Source organism: Lissotriton helveticus, chromosome 10, assembly GCF_964261635.1.
Source record: "Lissotriton helveticus chromosome 10, aLisHel1.1, whole genome shotgun sequence".
In the NCBI taxonomy this organism is placed as follows: Eukaryota; Metazoa; Chordata; class Amphibia; order Caudata; family Salamandridae; genus Lissotriton; species Lissotriton helveticus.
The window spans coordinates 1,178,114,848-1,178,137,041 of NC_136071.1; the positions used below are offsets into that span (position 1 = coordinate 1,178,114,848).

Genomic DNA, 22,194 nt, shown 5'->3' on the forward strand with positions numbered 1-22,194 from the left:
AGACAGGGGTTTGAGGAAGCCGTCACCCTAGACAGTGTCAGATGGAGAAGATGTTCTATCAGGGCCCAGGAGGTTGAGGGTGGTGGGGGGGGGGGGGGCAGACACACTGCAGTCAGAGGTTTGAGAGAGCCGACGCGCTGCAGTCAGGGGGTTTGAGGGAGCAGACGCGAAGCAGTCAGGGGGTTTGAGGGAGCAGACGCGAAGCAGTCAGGGGGTTTGAGGGAGCAGACGCGAAGCAGTCAGGGGGTTTGAGGGAGCAGACGTGCTGCAGTCAGGTGGTTTGAGGGAGCAGACGCACTGCAGTCAGAGGTTTGAGGGAGCAGACGCGCTGCAGTCAGGGGGTTTGAGGGAGCAGACGCGCTGTAGTCAGGTGGTTTGAGGGAGCAGACGCGCTGCAGTCAGGGGGTTTGAGGGAGCAGACGCGCTGCAGTCAGGGGGTTTGAGGGAGCAGACGCGCTGCAGTCAGGGGGTTTGAGGGAGCAGACGCGCTGCAGTCAGGGGGTTTGAGGGAGCAGACGCGCTGCAGTCAGGGGGTTTGAGGGAGCAGACGCGCTGCAGTCAGGGGGTTTGAGGGAGCAGACGCGCTGCAGTCAGGGGGTTTGAGGGAGCAGATGTGCTGCAGTCAGGTGATTTGAGGGAGCAGACATGCAGTCAGGTGGTTTGAGGGAGCAGGCGCACTGCAGTCAGAGGTTTGAGGGAGCAGACACACTACAGTCAGGGGCTTGAGGGAGCAGATACACTACAGTCAGGGGCTTGAGGGAGCAGACGCGCTGCAGTGAGGTGGTCAGGGACCAGAGGGGAAGTTGCACTGGAGACAGGGGTTTGAGGAAGCAGACACCATAGACAGTGTCAGATGGAGAAGATGTTCTATCAGGGCCCAGTAGGTTGAGGGTGGTGGGGGGGCAGACACACTGCAGTCAGCGGTTTGAGAGAGCCGACGCGCTGCAGTCAGGTGGTTTGAGGGAGCAGAGACACTGCAGTCAGGGGGTTTGAGGGAGCAGACACACTGCTGTCATAGGTTTGAGGGAGCAGACACACTGCAGTCAGGGGGTTTGAGGGAGCAGACGTGCTGCAGTCAGAGGTTTGAGGGAGCAGACGTTCTGCAGTCAGAGGTTTGAGGGAGCAGACGTTCTGCAGTCAGAGGTTTGAGGGAGCAGACGCACTGCAGTCAGGGTCCAGAAGGGGGGGGGGGGAGGCACTGGAAACAGGGGTTAGAGGCAGCAGAAGTGCTGCTCTCAGGTTTGAAGGAGCAGTTGCACGGCAGTCAGGGACCAGAGGGGAAGTTGCACTGGAGACAGGGGTTTGAGGAAGCCGACACCGTAGACAGTGTCAGAAGGAGAAGATGTTCTATCAGGGCCCAGGAGGTTGAGGGTGGTGGGGGGGCAGAAACACTGCGGTCATAGGTTTGAGGGAGCAGACACACTGCAGTCAGGGGGTTTGAGGGAGCAGACACACTGCAGTCAGGGGGTTTGAGGGAGCAGACACACTGCAGTCAGGGGGTTTGAGGGAGCAGACGTGCTGCAGTCAGGGGGTTTGAGGGAGCAGACGTTCTGCAGTCAGAGGTTTGAGGGAGCAGACACACTGCACTCAGGGGGTTTGAGGGAGCAGACGCGCTGCAGTCAGAGGTTTGAGGGAGCAGACGGGCTGCAGTCAGGGGGTTTGAGGGAGCAGACGCGCTGCAGTCAGAGGTTTGAGGGAGCAGACGCGCTGCAATCAGGTGGTTTGAGGGAGCAGACGCGCTGCAGTCAGAGGTTTGAGGGAGCAGACACACTGCAGTCAAGCCCTGGATGGAGCAGACGTGCTGCATTCAGAGCCTGGAGGTGGGCAGATACTCTAATCAGGGGACAGGAGGCAGACACTAGTCAAGGGCCAGAGGGTGCCGGTACTCCAGCCACAGGCAGCAGACACACTGTGGTTAGGGGCATGAGAGGGCAGGTACTCTGTGGTCAGGCCCCAGATGTGGCTGACGCGCTGCAGCAGGGCCCAGAGGTGGATACACTCTTGTCAGTTCCTGGAGGGGTAGGCACCCCTGACAAGATCAGGTGACAGAGGAGGCAGGAGCATCTAAACATGCCCCTAAAGGTGCAGATGTACAGCAGTGAGGGCTTGGAGAGGACAGAGGTGCTGCTGGGTAGACTCAGATGGGGCATGCGCACTGCCTTGCAGGGCTCAGAGTGGTCAGATACAACAGTCGGGTGCATGGGGGGTGAGGAGGGGCAGACAGTCTGGTCAGAGGCGTAGCGGGGCAGACACACTGAAGTCAGGAGTAACAGGGGTAAACACCCTAGAAGCAGCACCCACAAGAGACAGAGGCTCTGCTGATAGTGCAGGGGGGACAGATGCACTTCATCTGTGGCTCAGGGGCAGAATCGGCGCCATTTTTATTATTACCTGCGTGTGTATCCAATGCGCTGGGGGGTGCACGCTATACTTTACTGCAAGCTCCAGCACCCCTTCTCTCTTCAGCATCCCCGGGCTGGAGCAAATGGAAAATCCGCCCACTTTTGGGACACCAGGAATGAACAAGTCTATCCTACAGGAAAACAAAACAAACATTCACTCTATGAGAAGTGCAAGCATTTGAGTGACGACCAGCTCTTGTGAGTGAGAGGCGAGGCGATGGAATGAGGGGAGCCCTCCAAGAGAAACAGGGACACTCTGGAGTGTAGAGCACCAGTGCAAGGGCGACAAGGGGTCCACAGGAGAGACAGTCCCCACCAAGGAGTCACTGGGGTAGTTAGGGAATGCAAGACCCTCTCTGACAGGGACCACACAAGACAGAGGGTTTTTTTTTATAACTCAGATGGCCTTTTGTCCTCTTCACCCCATTAAAATATTCAACATTAGAACCACTAGAATTGGAAGAACTAACCTGCACTGTAGGAGCTGCTCGGGTATGAAAAATGGACTCCCAAGAGCTCTGAAAACACAACTTCCAGTTAACAAATGTTTTACAATGAACGAATGGCCAAGGACAAAGAGGCGCACAGCAAGCCGCTGGCTTTTCTACTTGAACTGAATGCAGGGCACCCACTGTGACGCAAAGTGGCACAAACAACCTGCCGGCTATGCACAACATACGCAACCCAAGGCAACCAAAGAGGACTGAAGCTGGGCTTCATGTCACATACACTGGATGGCTTCGAAGGTCAAGATTTCATTCTCACTAAATAACAAGCACTTTGTCCCACAGACAGAAAACCATGAAAAAAGGTGCAGAGTTCCATCCAGGGTACAAGTGCCGCAGGAAACACAACAAGTAAACACAAACCAACAAACATGCACACTTACTTACATCATTCTTACCCCTGACCTGCAATGATTGGTCCCTCCTGCTTACATCACCAGCTCTCCACCAAAGACGAGGCGACTCAGGCACCCTGGACTGTAGACATACCTTTCAACACAAACACACCCCAACATGTATTATGTGCACTCCACTGCTACAGGAAGAGCTCAGCCCAGAACCCTTCTAACAAGGAAAGCCACATGTACAACAACACATCACTCAGAACTCACCATCACATGCAGCTTTACGCGCCCACACTTCCTCCTTCCAGCCATAATCAACGCCCCACTCATGTTCGGTAGAGAAATGTTAGTGTGAGATGCCTGCAGCTCAGAACACCACACCTCCCCCCAAGCACATGGACATCAATGGCTTCTGCATCTTCCAGCCTGAAGCACCCAACACACACTTGCAACTGCACTCTGTCAACTCACACTGAACTGCTGCTACACTCCAAGTATTTACATAACCCAACATAATGTGTGTTTGTGCAACACACGTTCAAGTCTAGGGGTATCTTGGTGCCAATAACACAGGTTTACTGTTACTCAACACATTGGCACTCAGAATTTCCTCCTCAGGAACACACTGGCATAGAAAAGGAGCTCTCTCCATTGCCCCTTTCTGATGGAGCACTTGCTCTAGGAAGTACAAATGTTCTCTGCGGAGGATGTGTGCGCGGAGTGGGATGTTGTGAGGGGTAGGGATTAGCCGTGGTGAATCGCCACCAAAACCCACTAATATGATCCGATTTCCTCCCAGTGCGAGAAGAAATCTTGTATCTCCCCTGACAGGGGACGTGCAATCAGAAGGAAGCGGGGCAAATCACTGGCTGGAGATGGAATCCCCTTGACAGTAGCCACCCCTATCCTTTATTACCTCTGTAGGCGCCCTTGGTGTAACCCCTTCCGGGCTGCCGGTGAAAGGACTGCTCATGTCTATGGTAAGACTGTGACTGATCGGGGAAAAGTCGGCATGGCTCCTCCCCTGAGCTGTTGTTTCGGAACCCCTCCCATGGTCATGACGAGCTCAGCTCGTCATGAGCCACGGTTGCGCTGTGCTTATGACGAGCTGAGCTCGTCATGAGCCGCCCGGCGCTCACACGCGGGGATAATTCCCCTGCTGTGCTGAGCGTTCTAAAGAAACGGGCGTGGTCATGACGAGCTCAGCACCACCGTGCTGCATGACGAGCTGAGCTCGTCATGAGCACCGGGGCGCTGTGGGCACCCCCCCGCCCCCAGCACAGCGGGGGAATTACCCCCCACGTCCAAGGGGTTAAAGCAGCCCCTGGCAGCTGAAGTTTGTAGGGCACCCACAGATTTTGCATCCTCTGTGTCCTTCTTGATTTTCTCCAGCATGTCATCAACCTGCGACCCGTAGAGGTCTTTCGCATCAAATAGGAGGTTGAAGAGTTGCTGCTGTACCCCAGATTAAAAAGCGAGTTTCGGAGCCAGGCATGACATCTGAGAAGAAAGCCAGTATTAATGCCACAATGAGCGGCATTGGGGTCACAACACATTTTGCTGTTCAAGATAGGCTTGTCCTTGGACACTAATTCCTCCACCTTTTTTCCTAAATTCCTAAGGAAGGTACTTTATAAGCTTTTGTATCTCTTCCCACTGGGACCTGTCGTAGAGGGAGAGATGCCTGGCAGACTTATCTATACGCAAGTGGGTTACTGCCTTTACCACCACCCTCTTGCCCACTGCACCGGTCTTTTTTGTTCTCCTTCTCAGGTGATGGGACTTCACCTGCAGCTTGAGCAGAGGTCCTTCTGCTGGCAGTAGGAACCACTAGGGAATCGGGGGACCTGGCCCTTGATGTAAATAGAGTCGCTGGACGAGGGCTTGAACTTCTTCTCCGCCCTGGGTGTTACTACCCTCACCTTTACTGGCTCCTTCAAGGTCGGGGTGGATTTAAGCGTGCCCTTCGGCATCTGGAGAAACTGCACCAAAAACTCTGAGTTGAGAGCATCCCTACAAGGAAGTCTTCTACCTCGCTGACAACATGCACGTCCGCTTTGTGGAAGGTGGCAGTCCACCGGATGACCTCAGGGTAGGCCGTGGTAACGTCGGGCGCGGGTGCCTTTAGAGGGAAGTGTTCCAGTTCTGGGTCGTCAAAGTGGTCGTTTGTGCGCCCCAGATCTAAGGGCTGGTCATAAGGATCAGTAGAGTTGGTGGGACTGCCTGGATCAGAAAAAGTGAATGGGGATCCCTCAAGTTACACTAGTGGAGGCAGAGTGTATATATGCGAGCATGGAAGTTGAGGGGTGGAGGTGGTGGCAGGGGTGGAGGAGGTGGGTGCTGGAGACGGAGGTAGAACAGAGGGTGTGGATTAGTGTCCTGGTCTAAATGTCTCTTCAGTGCCGCTTCTGAGGAGGCCTCCGAGATGAATTCTTCCTCGAAGGTAAGCCTCCATTTGTGAGGTGGAGTCTCTGTTGACTTCAGTGGAGGTGGTTTTGCAGAGATTTCCCTGGTGATGGGATGGATGAAGAGGCGTTTATGCCCGTCGTTATTGAGCTCTTCTTGGAATCTCTGCAGGATTTCTTGGATCCAGCGGTCAGCAATGCTTTCAACGTCGACGGGGCCTTTGGAGTGGAGGAGGGCTGTCGGACAGGCTTCTGTGGTGCCTTTGGCACCAGCTTCAGATGCAGGTGAGGCTCTTTGGAACCCTTGAGGGCTTGGCAGCTGGTGAGGGTCAACGCCCCGGGTGGATCTTTCTTCAGTTCTGAATCCTCCTCTTGACGCAGACTGGAACCCGAGGGCAGTGGAGGCCCAGAAGGCAGCAGGCTCTTATGTCTGTGCTTGGGGCTCGATGCAGACTCCCGCTTGAGCGGTGCGTTGACTTGGCACGAGAACTCTGGGGTGAGGGTTTGAAGTAAAGTGACAAACTTACAATCCTGGGCGTGGTCTTCGTTTGTGGATTGCTGTTCTTCAGTGCTGGCTTGATGTCCTCTTTCTTTTCGTGCTCGGAGGCACTTGAGGAGAGTGTCTCGGGACTGGATGTGGCCTGGGTTGTAGAAATTCTGAAAGGACCAGCCTGTTCACCTACGTCACACCGAAGGGATCCAGTTTGCCGAAGATGTTGGGGGATCTCAGAGGACAACTGTTGGTGTATTTTGCAATACCACCAAAGCCTCTTCCTTACGCATCGAAAATCAATGGGAGGGCACACGGTCCCTACAAAGGAAGTGGGGACATAGGGTGGAGGGGCAGGAGGACTGCTGATCGGTCTTCAGAGGGTGTCCACTGAAGAAACACCATGGAAGTCAACATACGTGGACTTCTTCTCTGAATCGTCAGGGTCACGTATGTCCATGGGGCTCGAAGGAATTTACAGAACACTCTGAAAACTCCGATCCCCCTCAGAGCATGTCGAACTCAATGTTAGATGAGTGAATGAATGAATACACACTTGTATAGCGCATGGCTACCCAGGGGCATCCCAGTGCTTCATGTGAAAGGCAATCTAACTAGGAGTCGTTGCTCATGCGCATTGTGCACTAAGGGAGAACTCACAGAGCACTCCGTGACTCGAAAAACTACCTGCAAACATCTAAGTCTAACGAGTATGCATAGAATATACATCTACAGCCACACATTCGACAAACCTATATAAACAATTATATATAGGTTTCATTTCTCCGGGGTCCCTCAAGTGTGCTGGACAATTCACTGTTTTGGAGCATTAATTTAACGAGGATCCCTTGGAGAAGAAGCTTGGTTACATTGGATTGTTGATAGAGTGACATGTTGCATTTTAAATTGAATTCATCCTCCCATGGGGTCAGGGGAATACTTAGAGGCTCGGGATAGCAACAGCCTGTAGACAGAGTGTGGGAAAGATGGAACCTCATTCCATTTGGAGACAGTAGGTTGAAATGTTACAGCACCTTTCCCAGTACAGGCATCAAAACAGCCTTGAATACGAGCATCTGCTGGGAATGTATGCATCCACATCTTTCTGCACTGTCCTCCTGAAGACAGTGCCCAGCCATCTTACCATTGCCCAGCCTTGAAGGTGAAGTCCTTGTTGGCGACAGCCAGACGAACGCTCTTCACGGTCTCGGACTCAGCACTCACCCCACAGACTCTGGCCGGGGAAATAACCTGCAGAGAAAGAAGAAAGCACTGCTGTAAAGACAGAAGATGGGACAGCAGCATGAGTTAGAGCCTGGCCCTGCCTGAACGTGTGACTGGCAAGAGCCCACTTTCTCTGCTCCATTAAAGGAAGAGGAAACTGATGTCCCCGACATTCAGAGCTAGGCAGTGAAGCTCAGATTAAATTAGGTCCTTAGACATAAAACCTGAACGGATGCAGAAGATCCCATCATACCCTATAGTGTCAGGAAGTACCACATCTTTTCAAGTAGGCTGGATGGCCAGACAGACAGACAGACACACACACACACACACACACACGATGGGAGCTCTGAAGCCTCACACCTCAATATCAATGCAATGGAGGTAAACATTTGTCGTGTATTTCTATAGGTTCTGAATCGATCCCCCTATTCCAGACCCTATTCTGGTTAAACTAACTATCTAGTTAACTAACAGTCAGCCCATGAGGCAAGAAATCCCCCATGATGCAGATACCGTTATCTGACGCAGTCACACTACGGCACAGGAACGTGTTATCTGATTAGGTCATAACGCTTGAGATCTAATTAGACAAGCGACATTCCTCCAGCCCCTGATAAGGCATACGACGTTCTCATAACAAATCAAACCTATGACAACCTGGATAATCCGTGCGGCCATTGTTTTGATTTCACAGAGAACTTTAGTAAAGAATGTGCTAACGAGCAAGTCGTATGACATCTTTATTGACGTACCTATGTCCATCCTTACGTCAATCCCGGCACCTTTAAGGTATAAATATTGCCGACCTTGCCCTATGCAAACACACGCGTGGTGACAAGACGGAGCAACCATACTTGCGAAGCCGAGAGCAGAAGCAGACCCCGCTGGCAGCAGCCCCGCCTTCCTGACGTGCTGAGAGACGCGCTGCTATCTCAAGCCGAGAGACCCAGCACCGGCGCTTCTGGGCAGCCCTCGCAGGCAGCCTGGAATATCGAGAGCAGAGAAAGAGATACCATTCCTCATTCATCCTAACTTCCAGGTACAGAACTGAATAACCCCTCACAGAGAATTCTTTAGTTATTCACTTGGCAAAAACAAACTTAACTTAAACTGTAACTTTCTATTCCCGCCCACGCATTAGACTTAGGTCAGGTACACGGGGTAGGCGTATTTAGAAACACCAGTTGAGTGCGTTTAGTCAAATATATATGTGTATGTAAATATATTTTAATCATTTTAAAACATCATATGGCTCAGAAACCATATCAATGTTTTTACAGTATTATTTTATACTATTGCTTTTAATGTATGCACTTTACTTAACTATAAGTATTGCAATAATATCGATCCATTTCTCATGTATGAGAAAAGAGACTGATCAATAAATAACACCTTTTTATTGAACACGCCCGTCTCTTCCTTTTCTCTACATTCTGATGAGACTAAGAATGCACGTACTGACTGAGTAAAATAATTGCCTTGTGCTCACACGACTCTTGAGATTGACTCTTGATTAGGGGAGAGCAAAGTTGTCATGTTCTATGGTTGTCAGAAACTAAATCCCTTCTTGTCTAATCAGGGGAGTTAATCCTTCCTTGAACATTCGAGAAAGTTTCTAGCGAACTCTGAGCTTAGCTGGCAAACCCAAAAATTAAGTCTAGTATCGACAGTAGTAGACCTAGTTAACGTCTGGCCTAGGCCTTTACTGCTGTAGGTACTATTCCAATGCGCAGAGCCTATTGGGAAAATAGGAGCTACACTACATGGCGCCCAACGCGTTTGGAAAGGGCGATAAAACTAACGTAAGACATTTAGAGTAACTCAGTCGTGCTTTCTCACTCAGACCCCTTTTCCCAAATACTCCAAAGACGTCTGGAGTGGGTGAAAGGTTATATCCTCCAAAACCTCGCAGGAGGGAACTCCTATGTATGGTTTTTGGTCAAGTCAACGTTGAAGGATAAACAGTTCCAAAATATTGTGCATCTAATCTCTGTTTCCATAAAGAAACCTGATCTGCAAATAAACATAATACCATCCTGTCTGTAAAATGGGAGACAGTGATGAAGAAAGAGAAGCAATTAGATTAGCTACTGAAATAGCAGATGCTGATGCTACCATGCAAACAGCAGACCCGGATATAATACTCATCCAGGTCGCCAAAAGGAGATCTATAACCTTAAAACTTATAGAAAATGGACTGACACCTAGAGGTGGCACAGTCATATTCGTAATTGAGGCACACGAATATCGGCAGACAGAGGTATACTATACATGGATACATTTTCCAGCAGCAAATGCTGTAACAAAGTACTTCCACTATTACAAAGTAGAGGAACCTCCTGACATTTACACTCCTTTCGAGGAGGTGGAAGTACCACTCAAATTCCAAGAGCATTTGCTCTTATTTGATGGCGCCCTAATACATAACAATCACATTACAAGGCTCGGTCCTTTAGGAAGACCAGGAGCAACGTGGCCGGTCCTAGCCGGATACACACCACATCCAGACATCGATAGGATGCCTGCAGCTGAATTATTAACACAGCTGAAACAATTACTAAAAATTCATAGACAATTAGTTCAGTATGTAATGCGGACTTCAACAATTCAGCCAGCGATTAAACTACCACAGCTGACCCCACACCAGGGGAACACAAATAAAATTACACCACAGAACATCCAATCCTGCCTAGGGAAAGTTCCAGCTAAACGGGAACAAATACCATTCTGGTTGGCACAGAAAATAACCCAAATAGAGGCGGTGTTTCCTGACACCACCCCATTAGAAAAACATAGGATTCTGACTATATGTCTCCCAATGGGAATCGCACCACACATAGAGGACTGTGACACTTGGGGTACAGTCTTTGCTTCCATCTATACAAAAACGCACGGTGTTCCATCCATTTCGGTGATACCAGATGTGCTAAAACAAATTCAAGATGAATACGGTCCAGAACCTGCTTTAACTCTTGGTATGAAATTACTGAAAGACTTCAAGCAGGTCTCGGCTATATTACTAGCCAACATAAAAGGTGAAGCAGCGAACGTGGCGATCCGCCAGAGGTTAAAAGAGACAGATATAGCAGACCAACCAGCTGAAATTGCCAGAATCATAGAAAAATCCTATGAAGAACTAGGCAGAGATAGTCTAGGTGGAATACCAGTAAAACCGCAACTGACTACAAGTCCAGAAAAAATGTTTTCTAACAATAATAATAATTCACCAAAAAAGAACTGGGATGGAAACAAACAATCCAATCCTAAAGAAAAGAAATTCCAGTCCAGAGGAAGGTCTCCTAGGCGAAGAGAGAAATCTCCAAACCCGAGACAAAGGTCACCCCAGAGTGACCCCTCTGGGAATAGATATAACCTTAGAAATAGGGATAATATTAAAAAACCTGATAGATATCAAGACATTGATACACGTCCCTCTCAATCTTTTCAGAATTCCTCGCAGAAATCGGAAAGAAGAGGACGATCAGAAGAGCACGCCAAGTCCAAAGACAAGGAACCTGCTCAACTGAAAAAGAAATTACAATTTCCAAAAAAGAAGGTAGCCAGTATCAAGGTAGTTAACAATGCCGAGAATACTGAGGACACAACTGAAAAACGGAGAGTGGGCTCAGACAATGCTAGACAGCGCAGCAGAGGTGAGCATAGCTCGCAAAGTCCTTATGAATCATCTGGAGACAGTGGACACGAATGAATACCTTCAAGTGGAAACTGCAGATACCAGAGTTAGCAAGCCCCACAAGATATACAAGATAACATTACGTATAGAGGGAGATAAGACTAGGAAAATAAGGGGACTATTTTGGGATAACCTCTCCAAGGGCTATGACATCCTTCTAGCTGAGAAAGACTGGCCACCAGAGTTTGTCAGGGAGTGCCCTCATGGCGAAGAAGTAATTATGCCTGCCTTCTCGAATCAAATCCCGATTCATAAAAAATATACACTTGCTAGAAAGTGGGCAGTGGCCTTAGCACCTGCTTTATATAAAAATCATGTAGGATGGGATGAGGATTCTCCTCCTCACAAAATCCAGTTAAAATCACAACCAACTGCACAAAGGCAGTACCCAATTAAGCAAGAAGCTAAAAAACAGGTAAATGAAATACTAGACCAGCTAGAATACCAGGGGGTGATTGAAACTTGCACCTCACAAATGAACAATCCTTTGTTTCCGGTCTCCAAACCAGACAATTCATACCGTCTAGTTTTGGATTACCGACACCTTAACACATGTTGCAAAACTTTTGCAGTGCAAAACTCACACAGTGCTGCACTAATGAATAACATAGTGCGCAAAAAATACAAAACAACCTTGGACATCTCCAATGGATTCTTTTGTCAAAACATAGCACCAGAGAGCAGATATTTAACTGCATTCTCAGTAAATGGCACTCAAAAACAATTCTGTCGGTTAGCCCAGGGGTACAAGAACAGCCCGGGGGTATTCTCAGCGAGAGTAACAGAATTACTACAACTATATGATGATGAAGCATTATCTTATGTCGATGACATTTACTTAACAGATGATGACTTGGAGACTCACTTGAAAAGAGTGAACACCATAATACTTGGGTTCGCTGCAGAGGGTTACAAATTCAACTTCAAAAAATCCAGAATTGCCCATCTAAAAGTTCTATACGAAGGATATGAATTATCAAGTATAGCCTGGTTGACAATTTTTTGAGAACTAGAAGAATTAAAAAATCTAAAATATGAAAAGACGTATCCTCTGCCAATCGACATTCTGCCTCTACGACATTACGCCTGTGTAATCTATACAGACGGAAATGCTCAACCCTCCGTTTGGGGAGAACATGCATACAACCCCACATGTGAGATTACAAAAGAAGTGTGGCGCGGAGGTATATTAAAACCTCTATTAACAAAATCACACTCAGTAGAAACTAATTCAGAACAACAAACTGAAATAATCGCATTGAAAATGGCGCTAGATAATGCGGATCGCGAATTCCCGACACTTATAGTGTCAGATTCATATTACTGCGTCAAATCATATAACAGCGATTTGCAGACATGGATTCAGAACGGTTACAAAGATGACACAGATGCACCAATAAAGCAGAGACTGCTCTGGGAACAAGTAGCTCTTTTGAAAAAAGAACTACCAAAGACTCACGTGACTCACTCACTGAGTCATCAGCGTGATGGCGTTCACGTTGTAGGGAATTCATTGGCTGAAGCAGCCGCAGCGGCAGCCACTAAACTGGCTCCCGTAGATCGAAAAAAGCGTGCATTAAAATACATTGACGGCGAAACATTGCTGGCAGTGAAAACGTCATCAAAAGGCGACTGCTCAGCGTTACCGATCAACTATCCACTCAATTATACATACATAATAGATGCAAACTCCGTCCCTTTTGCTCGAATCCCTGGAGTGGGGGATAGAGTGATTCCAAACATGGACAGGAGACACTTGTTAATCGCAGACGCACATATGGGTGAGGGTCTCAGACACCATAAACTGAAAGATTCTCTGGAAGATTTACAATCACGGTACTGGTGGCCAGGCATGAGCCTACATCATACCATGTTTGTAAAAAACTGCCCAAACTGCAACAGAAATCGCAGTGGGGAGAGAAAAAGTTTAATACCTCGTCGTATCAAGGCAGATAACATCACCACTAAAAAGAATGGCTTGCGATTAACATATACAGGCTAGTTTCCACTTATAATGTAGATCCACAGCACTCGGCTGACGTCCGGACTGTTATACAAGATTTGCGAGTCTAAATGGCATATACGCTAAGAGCATGCTACGTTCGACCATTTTTTTATTCACTCAGGCAATCCAGCCTGGGGGGGGGAAACATGGCCAAATGAGCACAGCCCAGCGGGAATCTTCTCACTTCCTTCCTGAGGGTACGGGACGGTGTAAAGAAAAAACCAAGGCAGAAAGCAATCTATAATAGAAAGGATATTAGGTTCGGGAGCTGGGTGGGTCAAACATCTAATAAGTGTCCAACGTAGTCTAAATAACTTGCCAAGAAATTCTCTGAAGGGATTCAGTCCGTACGAATTACTATTCGGAACTAGGATGTTGATCTCTGACCTTGATAGTCAGACTTAAGTGGTAATAGAAAAAACCTTTGATGTCAAAGACCGTTTGGCTATTTTGCAGGACTTAAACAAAACAAGAAAAGACCATAGCAACATACAATTGAAACAACAGCCAACAACCACTGAAGAATCACCACCTGTCCCAGCAAGACCTGTCTGGATTCCAAAAGTCGGGGATCTAGTCAGGGAGAAGATCGCGGTAAAGAAGGAATTTGGGCCTTCTTACAGAAAAGCAGTTCCTGTCTTGTCTGTCAACGGGACAAGATCAGTTGTACTACCGCCACTTGCTGGAAAAAAGGAGAACCGAGTTGTATCCATCGACCTGGTAAAACCACAACATGTGGCCGATAACAAACGGTAGGCCAAGTGGACTCCCAATAAGTAGCAGAACACCAAGGTTTGCTACCAGTACAGAGGTCCTATCAAAGAGGCTCATCACATTCGAAACGCCTACAGAAGAACAACAAGGACTATGCAACAATGCAATAGAACTAAGACCTCTGAAAACCCAAATAAAAACATTTAGCAGAGACACACCAATCTACAATGAAGTTCCAAGTGAAAATGCAAGAAACAAAAATCCTGAACCAATTGGAACAATTGACAGAACTGCATCTGGTTACTTCATCAACTTCGATGATTCCTCTGAAGGTTTCAGCGAACAAAAGACACAGCCATCATCAAAATCCTTTAAAGACAAAGCTAAGGAACTTTTGAAACAACTGAAAGAAACATATCTGGTTTCTCCATGGATTGAATTTTGGGTGGGTTTTGGTGCATTTATCCTCATACTTTGGCTCATCATGGTATTTACTTTGGGACGCTTCATTGAGGGAAAATATGCTAAAATGGACACAGCAAGTCAGAACATCAACTTGGTCCTCAAACCACACACATCTTCACACGTCGAGAAAAGAGAACTTTCTTCAGAACTTTCTTCAGCCAACTTCACAGCAATTCCAATACCTGGTGGGGTAGCCTGGGACAACACTGACTATGAAATTTATGGTCCGGTCGAGATCCTGAAATATCCACACCAAATCAAGATCTCCTTGAGTGACTTTGCAAAACCAAACTCATTGGCTGATGATTGGGACTTTGAAAGTATAAACAATATGATGTCTGACTTAGTAATGTCTGCTAAATTTACAAAACATGATTATTTGCAAGGTTCTACAAATTATGATAGTATGTATTGCTATAACCATTATGGTAACAGTTTTTTGCATAAATCTGCACAACCAAGAAATGTTTTAAATTATAATCAATGGGAACATTGTGCTACACCTCCAAAAGGGAGCTCTAGAACCGTTTATGACAAATATTCATACTTTCAAGGTTTTAACACTAGTAATGCTGAAACATTTTATTATAAATTGTCAAACAAGACAGGGATGAAAACCATGATAACCAACACAAAATTGATATATTCAGATATATTCTTTGAAAAGATGAATACTTTTGGATTTGATTATTGGGACAAAAATGTTGATTTGAAAAGTGTTTGGGGTACAAAAGAATGGCAAGTACAGGGTTTAGAAGCTTTGTTTAGAGCCTGCATGATCCCAGAACAAATGATATTTTTAAATGACACTGTTCAACAAACCACCTGTCTTGGCTTAGCCAAAATCAAAGATTTAAATAACCCGTCTATTCCAAAGCCAACAATGTTTAGCAATAGCTCTGATACAGATGAAGAAATAGACATAAACCATATACTTAACCAAAACAGAACACATCCTGATTGGAAACAATGGTTGATCTGGCCCACAGATACAAATAACTGTCAAGATAGATTCCTGAATAAAACACAAGGTTTCAAAATGACCAGGCCAGACCCTAGATATCCCCAAAGACATCACCCAGGGATAATAACAACCTACAGTGTGGGCAAATTATGCCTTCAATGGCTACAAACTTCCACACTGCCTGAAATTAAGCAACACCTAACTTTACTTACTGATGGTGCTGACTTGCGTGATTTCATACTGGGACCACGCAAACAGCGTCAAAAGCGTTTCATAGCAGCCTCTGTATATGCAGCATACAATGAGGCCTGGAAGGTTACTCAAATTGAAACAGCAGAGAGAATACGTGAAATTGATCGTATTAATTTGGAAAAATCACTTTCTGTAGTGGACAATGGGTTAATGACTCTGTCCTCCAGAATATTTTCATTGGACAGCATTGTGTCTTCAGCAATCGATATATTATCGCAAGACTTACTGTTATTACAACATGGTCAGTCACAATTGCGTTCCATTGTACAGCTTGGCTGGACGTTACAAAATCTGCGTTCAGGCTATGTGCCTTGGCGTTTAATCAACACAACGTCACTATTCCAAATCTTTAACCTTACTGATAGACAAATCGGTATGGCGCAGAAGGGTGCTGATTATACAATCTTGAGCATTGAAAAACTAGAAAGATTACCGTTGACAATGTCAGAACGACCTGTCAGTGAATGGATAATCCACGGAATCATAAATATTCCAATCTCAACCTTCAGGTTTCAATACTGCCAAAAATATATACAGGCTGGCATGTACGAGAAATTGGGAAAGGGGTACCTTAAAACTACTTGGAACCTGCCCTATTCACATCCATGTGTCAGTAATAAAGGACAGAAAGTGTTTCTTAGTGGCAACAATTGTGCTATGTCACTAAGCGGCACACTTCTGTGTAACGGTATTAGTTTGCACGGAGCCTGTGAAGGGAATTCATACAACCTTTCATGTCACCAGCAAGGCGCACCTGCAACTGAAATAGAACCATTCTTTCAAAGACTCTATAATGGGAGTTACATTCTTATTGTAGACCGCAGATGTTGTAGTCTTATGCCCGGGACTCCTTATCTCGTCACTACGACGGCGAAGGTCAAGTGCTGTGGACGTTCTTTGTTCCCCAGCTCCTTTCCAGACAGGGAGGCGAGGGCATGGCCCAGTTTGAAAATTACTTCTATTCGAATAGACACTTTAAGCAGAATGAAAACAGTGCTTCTTCAGACGCCTACAAGGCTCACGTCATCAAAAGAAACGTATGATCTACAAGTCGCAAGGACGACTGCAGAGATACATACATTATTATCAACCAATTCCCCCGTACATTTCGCGGAAATCCTGAGCGAAATCTTAAATATTTCTGATACCACTGGGGTCTCAAAGGTATTTAAGACAGTATTTTCGATGGCATTAACACCATTCAAAGGCATACTGGGTATTTTTCCAGATTTCGTCCATTCGATTTTTGGCGGACTTCCCCTGATCCTGGGACTAATTGCAGGAATCCTATTCCTAGTCCTTATTTTTCGTTATGGCAACCCATGTCACAGATCAAACTCTCGCGACAATGGAAGATACGATCCTAGCCATTGGATACCGGGACCGGATATCAAAAATCCTGGGACTCTCCCGGCTTAGAGACCTAAACATGACTTGGTTTCTATCATTTCGACCAATGTGGCAAAGGTGTGTTTTACCTGTACTAAGGTGTCTGCTATGCGGAGAAGAATGCGTGTTAGACACCTGTCTGACGCTACAATCGGATGCGCCGGTGGATGCAGATACACTGCTGGTTCCTACCAAGGTTCACGCTTTGTGCTGCCCTCAAAGGCTGCCAATTCTGATGACGGCATTCCTGGAATCTTCACCACTACGATTGAAGGGTAGTGAAGTTCAAGATGAAAGCAGCATCGAACAGGTACGACCTTCTGTCAGCAATGCAAATCAGAATGTCAATGCAGACAATCATGCGCATGAATGCATGGTTACACCTATTTCCGACTTAGTGGAACTTTCCCATGAAGCTGTTGACAGTTTTTTCGAAAGCCTGAATGATATGATGTTCTCTCCGGAACAGAAATAGAGACTTTTGAGTAAACTCGCACACGGCGTTCCCTGAATTCGGCCTTCAACTTTTAAAAAATAAAGTCACATGAACAATTACAATCCAGTTCACGGACAGCAACTTTTTTCAGCAAGCCCCTTAAAATATTTTTCTATATATTTTTTTCCCGGGACACTGATCTTCTGCTTAAAGTAAGAAACTATTCCTAGAGAACTAAGATTTCTATTTTTAGATACTTTATATAGACTTTAGCTGCCCGCTGGTATGTTCACAAATATTTTATTATGTGATGAAATGGTCTCGACTTTCCTTTCTGTATAGCTATATTAAGAGCCATTTCATGTGTACTACTCATATACCAAAAAGCAATAATGCATAAAAATGCGTGTTTACTTTTGCATTTAATTCATAGCTTAAGTGCATACAATATATATGACTGCAATTTTTCAGTATATTTGAAAATTTCGAAATGCATTTATGTATTTTTGGGGTGGTAAGGTATACACTATACTCTATAGTATGTTGTACTATGTTATACTATGCATAGATTAGTAGATATGACCATAGTTAGCGTGGAGTGGGTGTCGTGTATTTCTATAGGTTCTGAATCGATCCCCCTATTCCTGACCCTATTCTGGTTAAACTAACTTATCTAGTTAACTAACAGTCAGCCCATGAGGCAAGAAATCCCCCATGATGCAGATACCGTTATCTGACGCAGTCACACTACGGCACAGGAACGTGTTATCTGATTAGGTCATAACGCTTGAGATCTAATTAGACAAGCGACATTCCTCCAGCCCCTGATAAGGCATACGACGTTCTCATAACAAATCAAACCTATGACAACCTGGATAATCCGTGCGGCCATTGTTTTGATTTCACAGAGAACTTTAGTAAAGAATGTGCTAACGAGCAAGTCGTATGACATCTTTATTGACGTACCTATGTCCATCCTTACGTCAATCCCGGCACCTTTAAGGTATAAATATTGCCGACCTTGCCCTATGCAAACACACGCGTGGTGACAAGACGGAGCAACCATACTTGCCGAAGCCGAGAGCAGAAGCAGACCCCGCTGGCAGCAGCCCCGCCTTCCTGACGCGCTGAGAGACGCGCTGCTATCTCAAGCCGAGAGACCCAGCACCGGCGCTTCTGGGCAGCCCTCGCAGGCAGCCTGGAATATCGAGAGCAGAGAAAGAGATACCATTCCTCATTCATCCTAACTTCCAGGTACAGAACTGAATAACCCCTCACAGAGAATTCTTTAGTTATTCACTTGGCAAAAACAAACTTAACTTAAACTGTAACTTTCTATTCCCGCCCACGCATTAGACTTAGGTCAGGTACACGGGGTAGGCGTATTTAGAAACACCAGTTGAGTACGTTTAGTCAAATGTATATGTGTATGTAAATATATTTTAATCATTTTAAAACATCATATGGCTCAGAAACCATATCAATGTTTTTACAGTATTATTTTATACTATTGCTTTTAATGTATGCACTTTACTTAACTATAAGTATTGCAATAATATCGATCCATTTCTCGTGTATGAGAAAAGAGACTGATCAATAAATAACACCTTTTTATTGAACACGCCCGTCTCTTCCTTTTCTCTACATTCTGATGAGACTAAGAATGCACGTACTGACTGAGTAAAATAATTGCCTTGTGCTCACACGACTCTTGAGATTGACTCTTGATTAGGGGAGAGCAAAGTTGTCATGTTCTATGGTTGTCAGAAACTAAATCCCTTCTTGTCTAATCAGGGGAGTTAATCCTTCCTTGAACATTCGAGAAAGTTTCTAGCGAACTCTGAGCTTAGCTGGCAAACCCAAAAATTAAGTCTAGTATCGACAGTAGTAGACCTAGTTAACGTCTGGCCTAGGCCTTTACTGCTGTAGGTACTATTCCAATGCGCAGAGCCTATTGGGAAAATAGGAGCTACACTACACATTGACTTGTACAACCCCTCCATGTGAGAGATATGCATTTCTAGAAGGAATGAATCTCACGAGGAGGGACAGGGGCAATAGAAGGTCCAGTATACAGGCTCCAACCAATTCTGCAAAACAAAGGAGTGTACTGTTCGTATGGGGGAGGGGAAGACGAGAAGAGGGAGAAGGGGAGTGTGTGTAAACCAGGCGCTGGAGAGAGTGCGTAATAGCAGTGGGATAGCGCCAATAAGGAGCAAGGGCCGGCACACACCCCGAGGGGTGTCCTGCTTCATCATTGGGCAGCTCCTCGGTGGGCCGGCGCTGCAATGCCCAACGGGCTCCACGAGGGGGCTCTTTGCCGGAGTTCTTCTCTGTTTGCCGTAGTGAAGCGATAGGTGTTATGAGGGGGCTCATGTGTCATGGGTAGAAGTGGAATGAAGTGAATGTGATCTAAACATAGGTACAAGAGGCTCCAAAGGGAATTGTATTCACTGGGTTCTTGTGCTATGTGTTAAAAAATCGGCTAGTGAGTTGTGGACTGAATGGGGGGATTATACTTGCTTCGGTCTAAAGAATTGTGTCCGGTGTGTGGAAGGTCGACCTGTTTCTTGCCCCGTACTGTCGAAAAGGATCTAGGCCTTTCATCAGGACCCAAGATACATCTACTAGTCACTGGGGCTGGCTATCGCTTGGTACTACAAGAGTCACTTCCCCTGTAGTCTGGACTCCAAGGGTAATCCAATTGGGTGATAAGTGAAAGAGGTTAAAATGTGTCTACCTCCTGGAAGAAAGGCACCTGGAGAGAATAAAAACAAACAATTATAGGTTGTGTCGAAAGGTCTCACAAGTTATAGTGAAGCATGAGGCCGTCGGAGAGACATGAATGGACGGAAGGGGAGAGGAGGGGAGAGGAGGAACAAGTACAGGTAGGGGAGGAGGGGGGTTGTTGTTGTTAGCGCGAGACACAGGTGAAGGCAGCATAGCTTATTTAGGCCTTTCTAGTTAGTGATCAACCCAGAACTACTTCTATACATTACCCACTACTCTTTCACTTATCACACAACTGGATTACACTTGGAGTCCAGACTATAACATATATACATATATATATATATACATATATATATACATATACATATATATATATATATATATATATATATATATATATATATATATATATATATATATGCTTCCCTCCAAATGGCCTCTTTCGTGTCTACCTTCCTTCTGTCCTCTCCTTCCTCTCTCACACCTGCTTCTTTCCCGGCTCTTTCAACCATTCCGTCTCTAATTAGTTTCTGACTTTTCAATATTTTATAAAGTATAAAAGGCGCGGCCCCTTAATTCACCCTTGGTTGGCGCCTCACTGGTGTACCATCGGCGCACTGGGCCGTGAGCCCTCCGTAGTATGCTAGTCCACGTGTTCAGGTAATAATGTAGCCGAGGTAGACGTGGCGGAGTTAAGTTGTAGGTTTATTGGTAAGTTTAACAGGAAGCGGGGGTCTGGAACGAGCAGCCCCCCCCAGGAGCAGACTCCTGGCGGCTCAGCCCATCTCCCACTGACACACTCCCACCAGGCGCTCCACCCATGCCACTCACACTAACATTCCACCCGAAACACTCCCACTGGACGAGCAGCTGGATGCAGAGGAGTAAAGGAACATACACACCAATCTGAGGATACTACACCCTCGTCCAAGCGAGCAAAGCACACGGCTCCACCAGCCCCCCGTAAGGAATTATAAGATAGTAATGACCGGGTGCAGAGAGTCCCTGGCAGTCCTGCGCACCGGTGCCACTGCACCTGCTGCACCCCTCCCAGCGGCGAGCTAAGAGGTGCTAGCAAAGTGTGGGGTGCCTTCGGGGGAGGGCGATAGAGCGTGAAACGGGGGCTCCCTCACCGAGGTCAGGTCGCATGGAGCCAGGCTGTCCCCCCTCAGCGCTAGAGAAGGAAGGCGCTAAGAGCGCACCTGCTCCTTTAGTATTCTAGGCACTAAGGGGCTGGCTTCCAGGAGCGCACTGCACCCCTCCGAGGAGTCACTGCCCAAGGCTCCCCCTCCCCGCCCCCCACCTCTAATTCCCTCCCTCCCTCCCCACCCCCTCTCTAAGCGCTCGAGAAGGTAGGCGCTGTGAGCGCACCAGCTCCTTTAGTATTCTAGGCGCTACAGGACTGGCTTCCAGGAGCGCACTGCACCCCTCCGAGGAGTCACTGCCCAAGGGTAGGGGTATTTACACCTAAGTGCACGCAGAGGGGGGGTCCATGTTTAACGCCGAGAGGGGTCGGTGGGAAAGGATTGCACTCGGAGTCGGAGACACGGACTTTTAACGCCCTGGATGGGCTGGGGCCCCCGGGGGCCAGGGGCCCAACGCACTCACCTCCTGCCGGAAGGTCGATGCCGTCCGCTCCAGGTGATCCGTCTGCCTCTGCGACGTCATGGCTCTCCTGTGGGAGATGGAAAGGGCAAAGGTTACTGGGACCGAAGGTCATTTCTAGCGGATCTTTCCCTCCGGGGCTCGGGTCAAAGTGAAGGCCCCTGGATCCACCCGCCCCAGTGACCAGCCATGACAGCCCTCGGTTAATGACAGGGGCCCAGGCTCTGGGGCCACAGAGGGCCCTTTAGTTCTGCGACCAGAAATCCCCGTTATCCACACAACTCCCAGAGTCCCCAAAACAGCCCCGAGTTCCCACCCAAAGCCTCAGTCCTGACCAGAGCATTCATATGGCCTGCTTCGAAGACCCCGGAGCCCGAAGAAGCACCAGGACCCCAAAACAGACCCCACAGGGGCCCTAGAAGCCACTGGAGCTCGAAGAAGCACCAGGGCCCCCAAAACAGACACCACAGGGGCCCCTAGACGCCCCAGGTACCGAAAAACAGCAGAGTCCTCCCCGACATCCGAGGGGTCACTGAAGCGTCCACACTCGGCCCGGACCACTG

General features: G+C 47.2%; 1 protein-coding gene across 4 annotated transcripts in view; it reads right to left on the reverse strand.

Moving 5' to 3' along the window:
* OXNAD1 (oxidoreductase NAD binding domain containing 1) overlaps positions 1 to 22,194 on the reverse strand; it is a 154,157-nt gene that overhangs the window by 21,076 nt on the left and 110,887 nt on the right. For all 4 annotated transcript variants that reach the window (XM_078664466.1, XM_078664469.1, XM_078664468.1 and 1 more), the window contains exons 3-5: positions 21,635 to 21,701; positions 7,292 to 7,398; positions 2,392 to 2,533 (exon numbers count right to left, since the gene is read on the reverse strand). In XM_078664466.1, the coding sequence (XP_078520592.1) occupies positions 2,392 to 2,533; positions 7,292 to 7,398; positions 21,635 to 21,701 (316 nt within the window). The remainder of the gene's footprint in view (positions 1 to 2,391; positions 2,534 to 7,291; positions 7,399 to 21,634; positions 21,702 to 22,194) is intronic.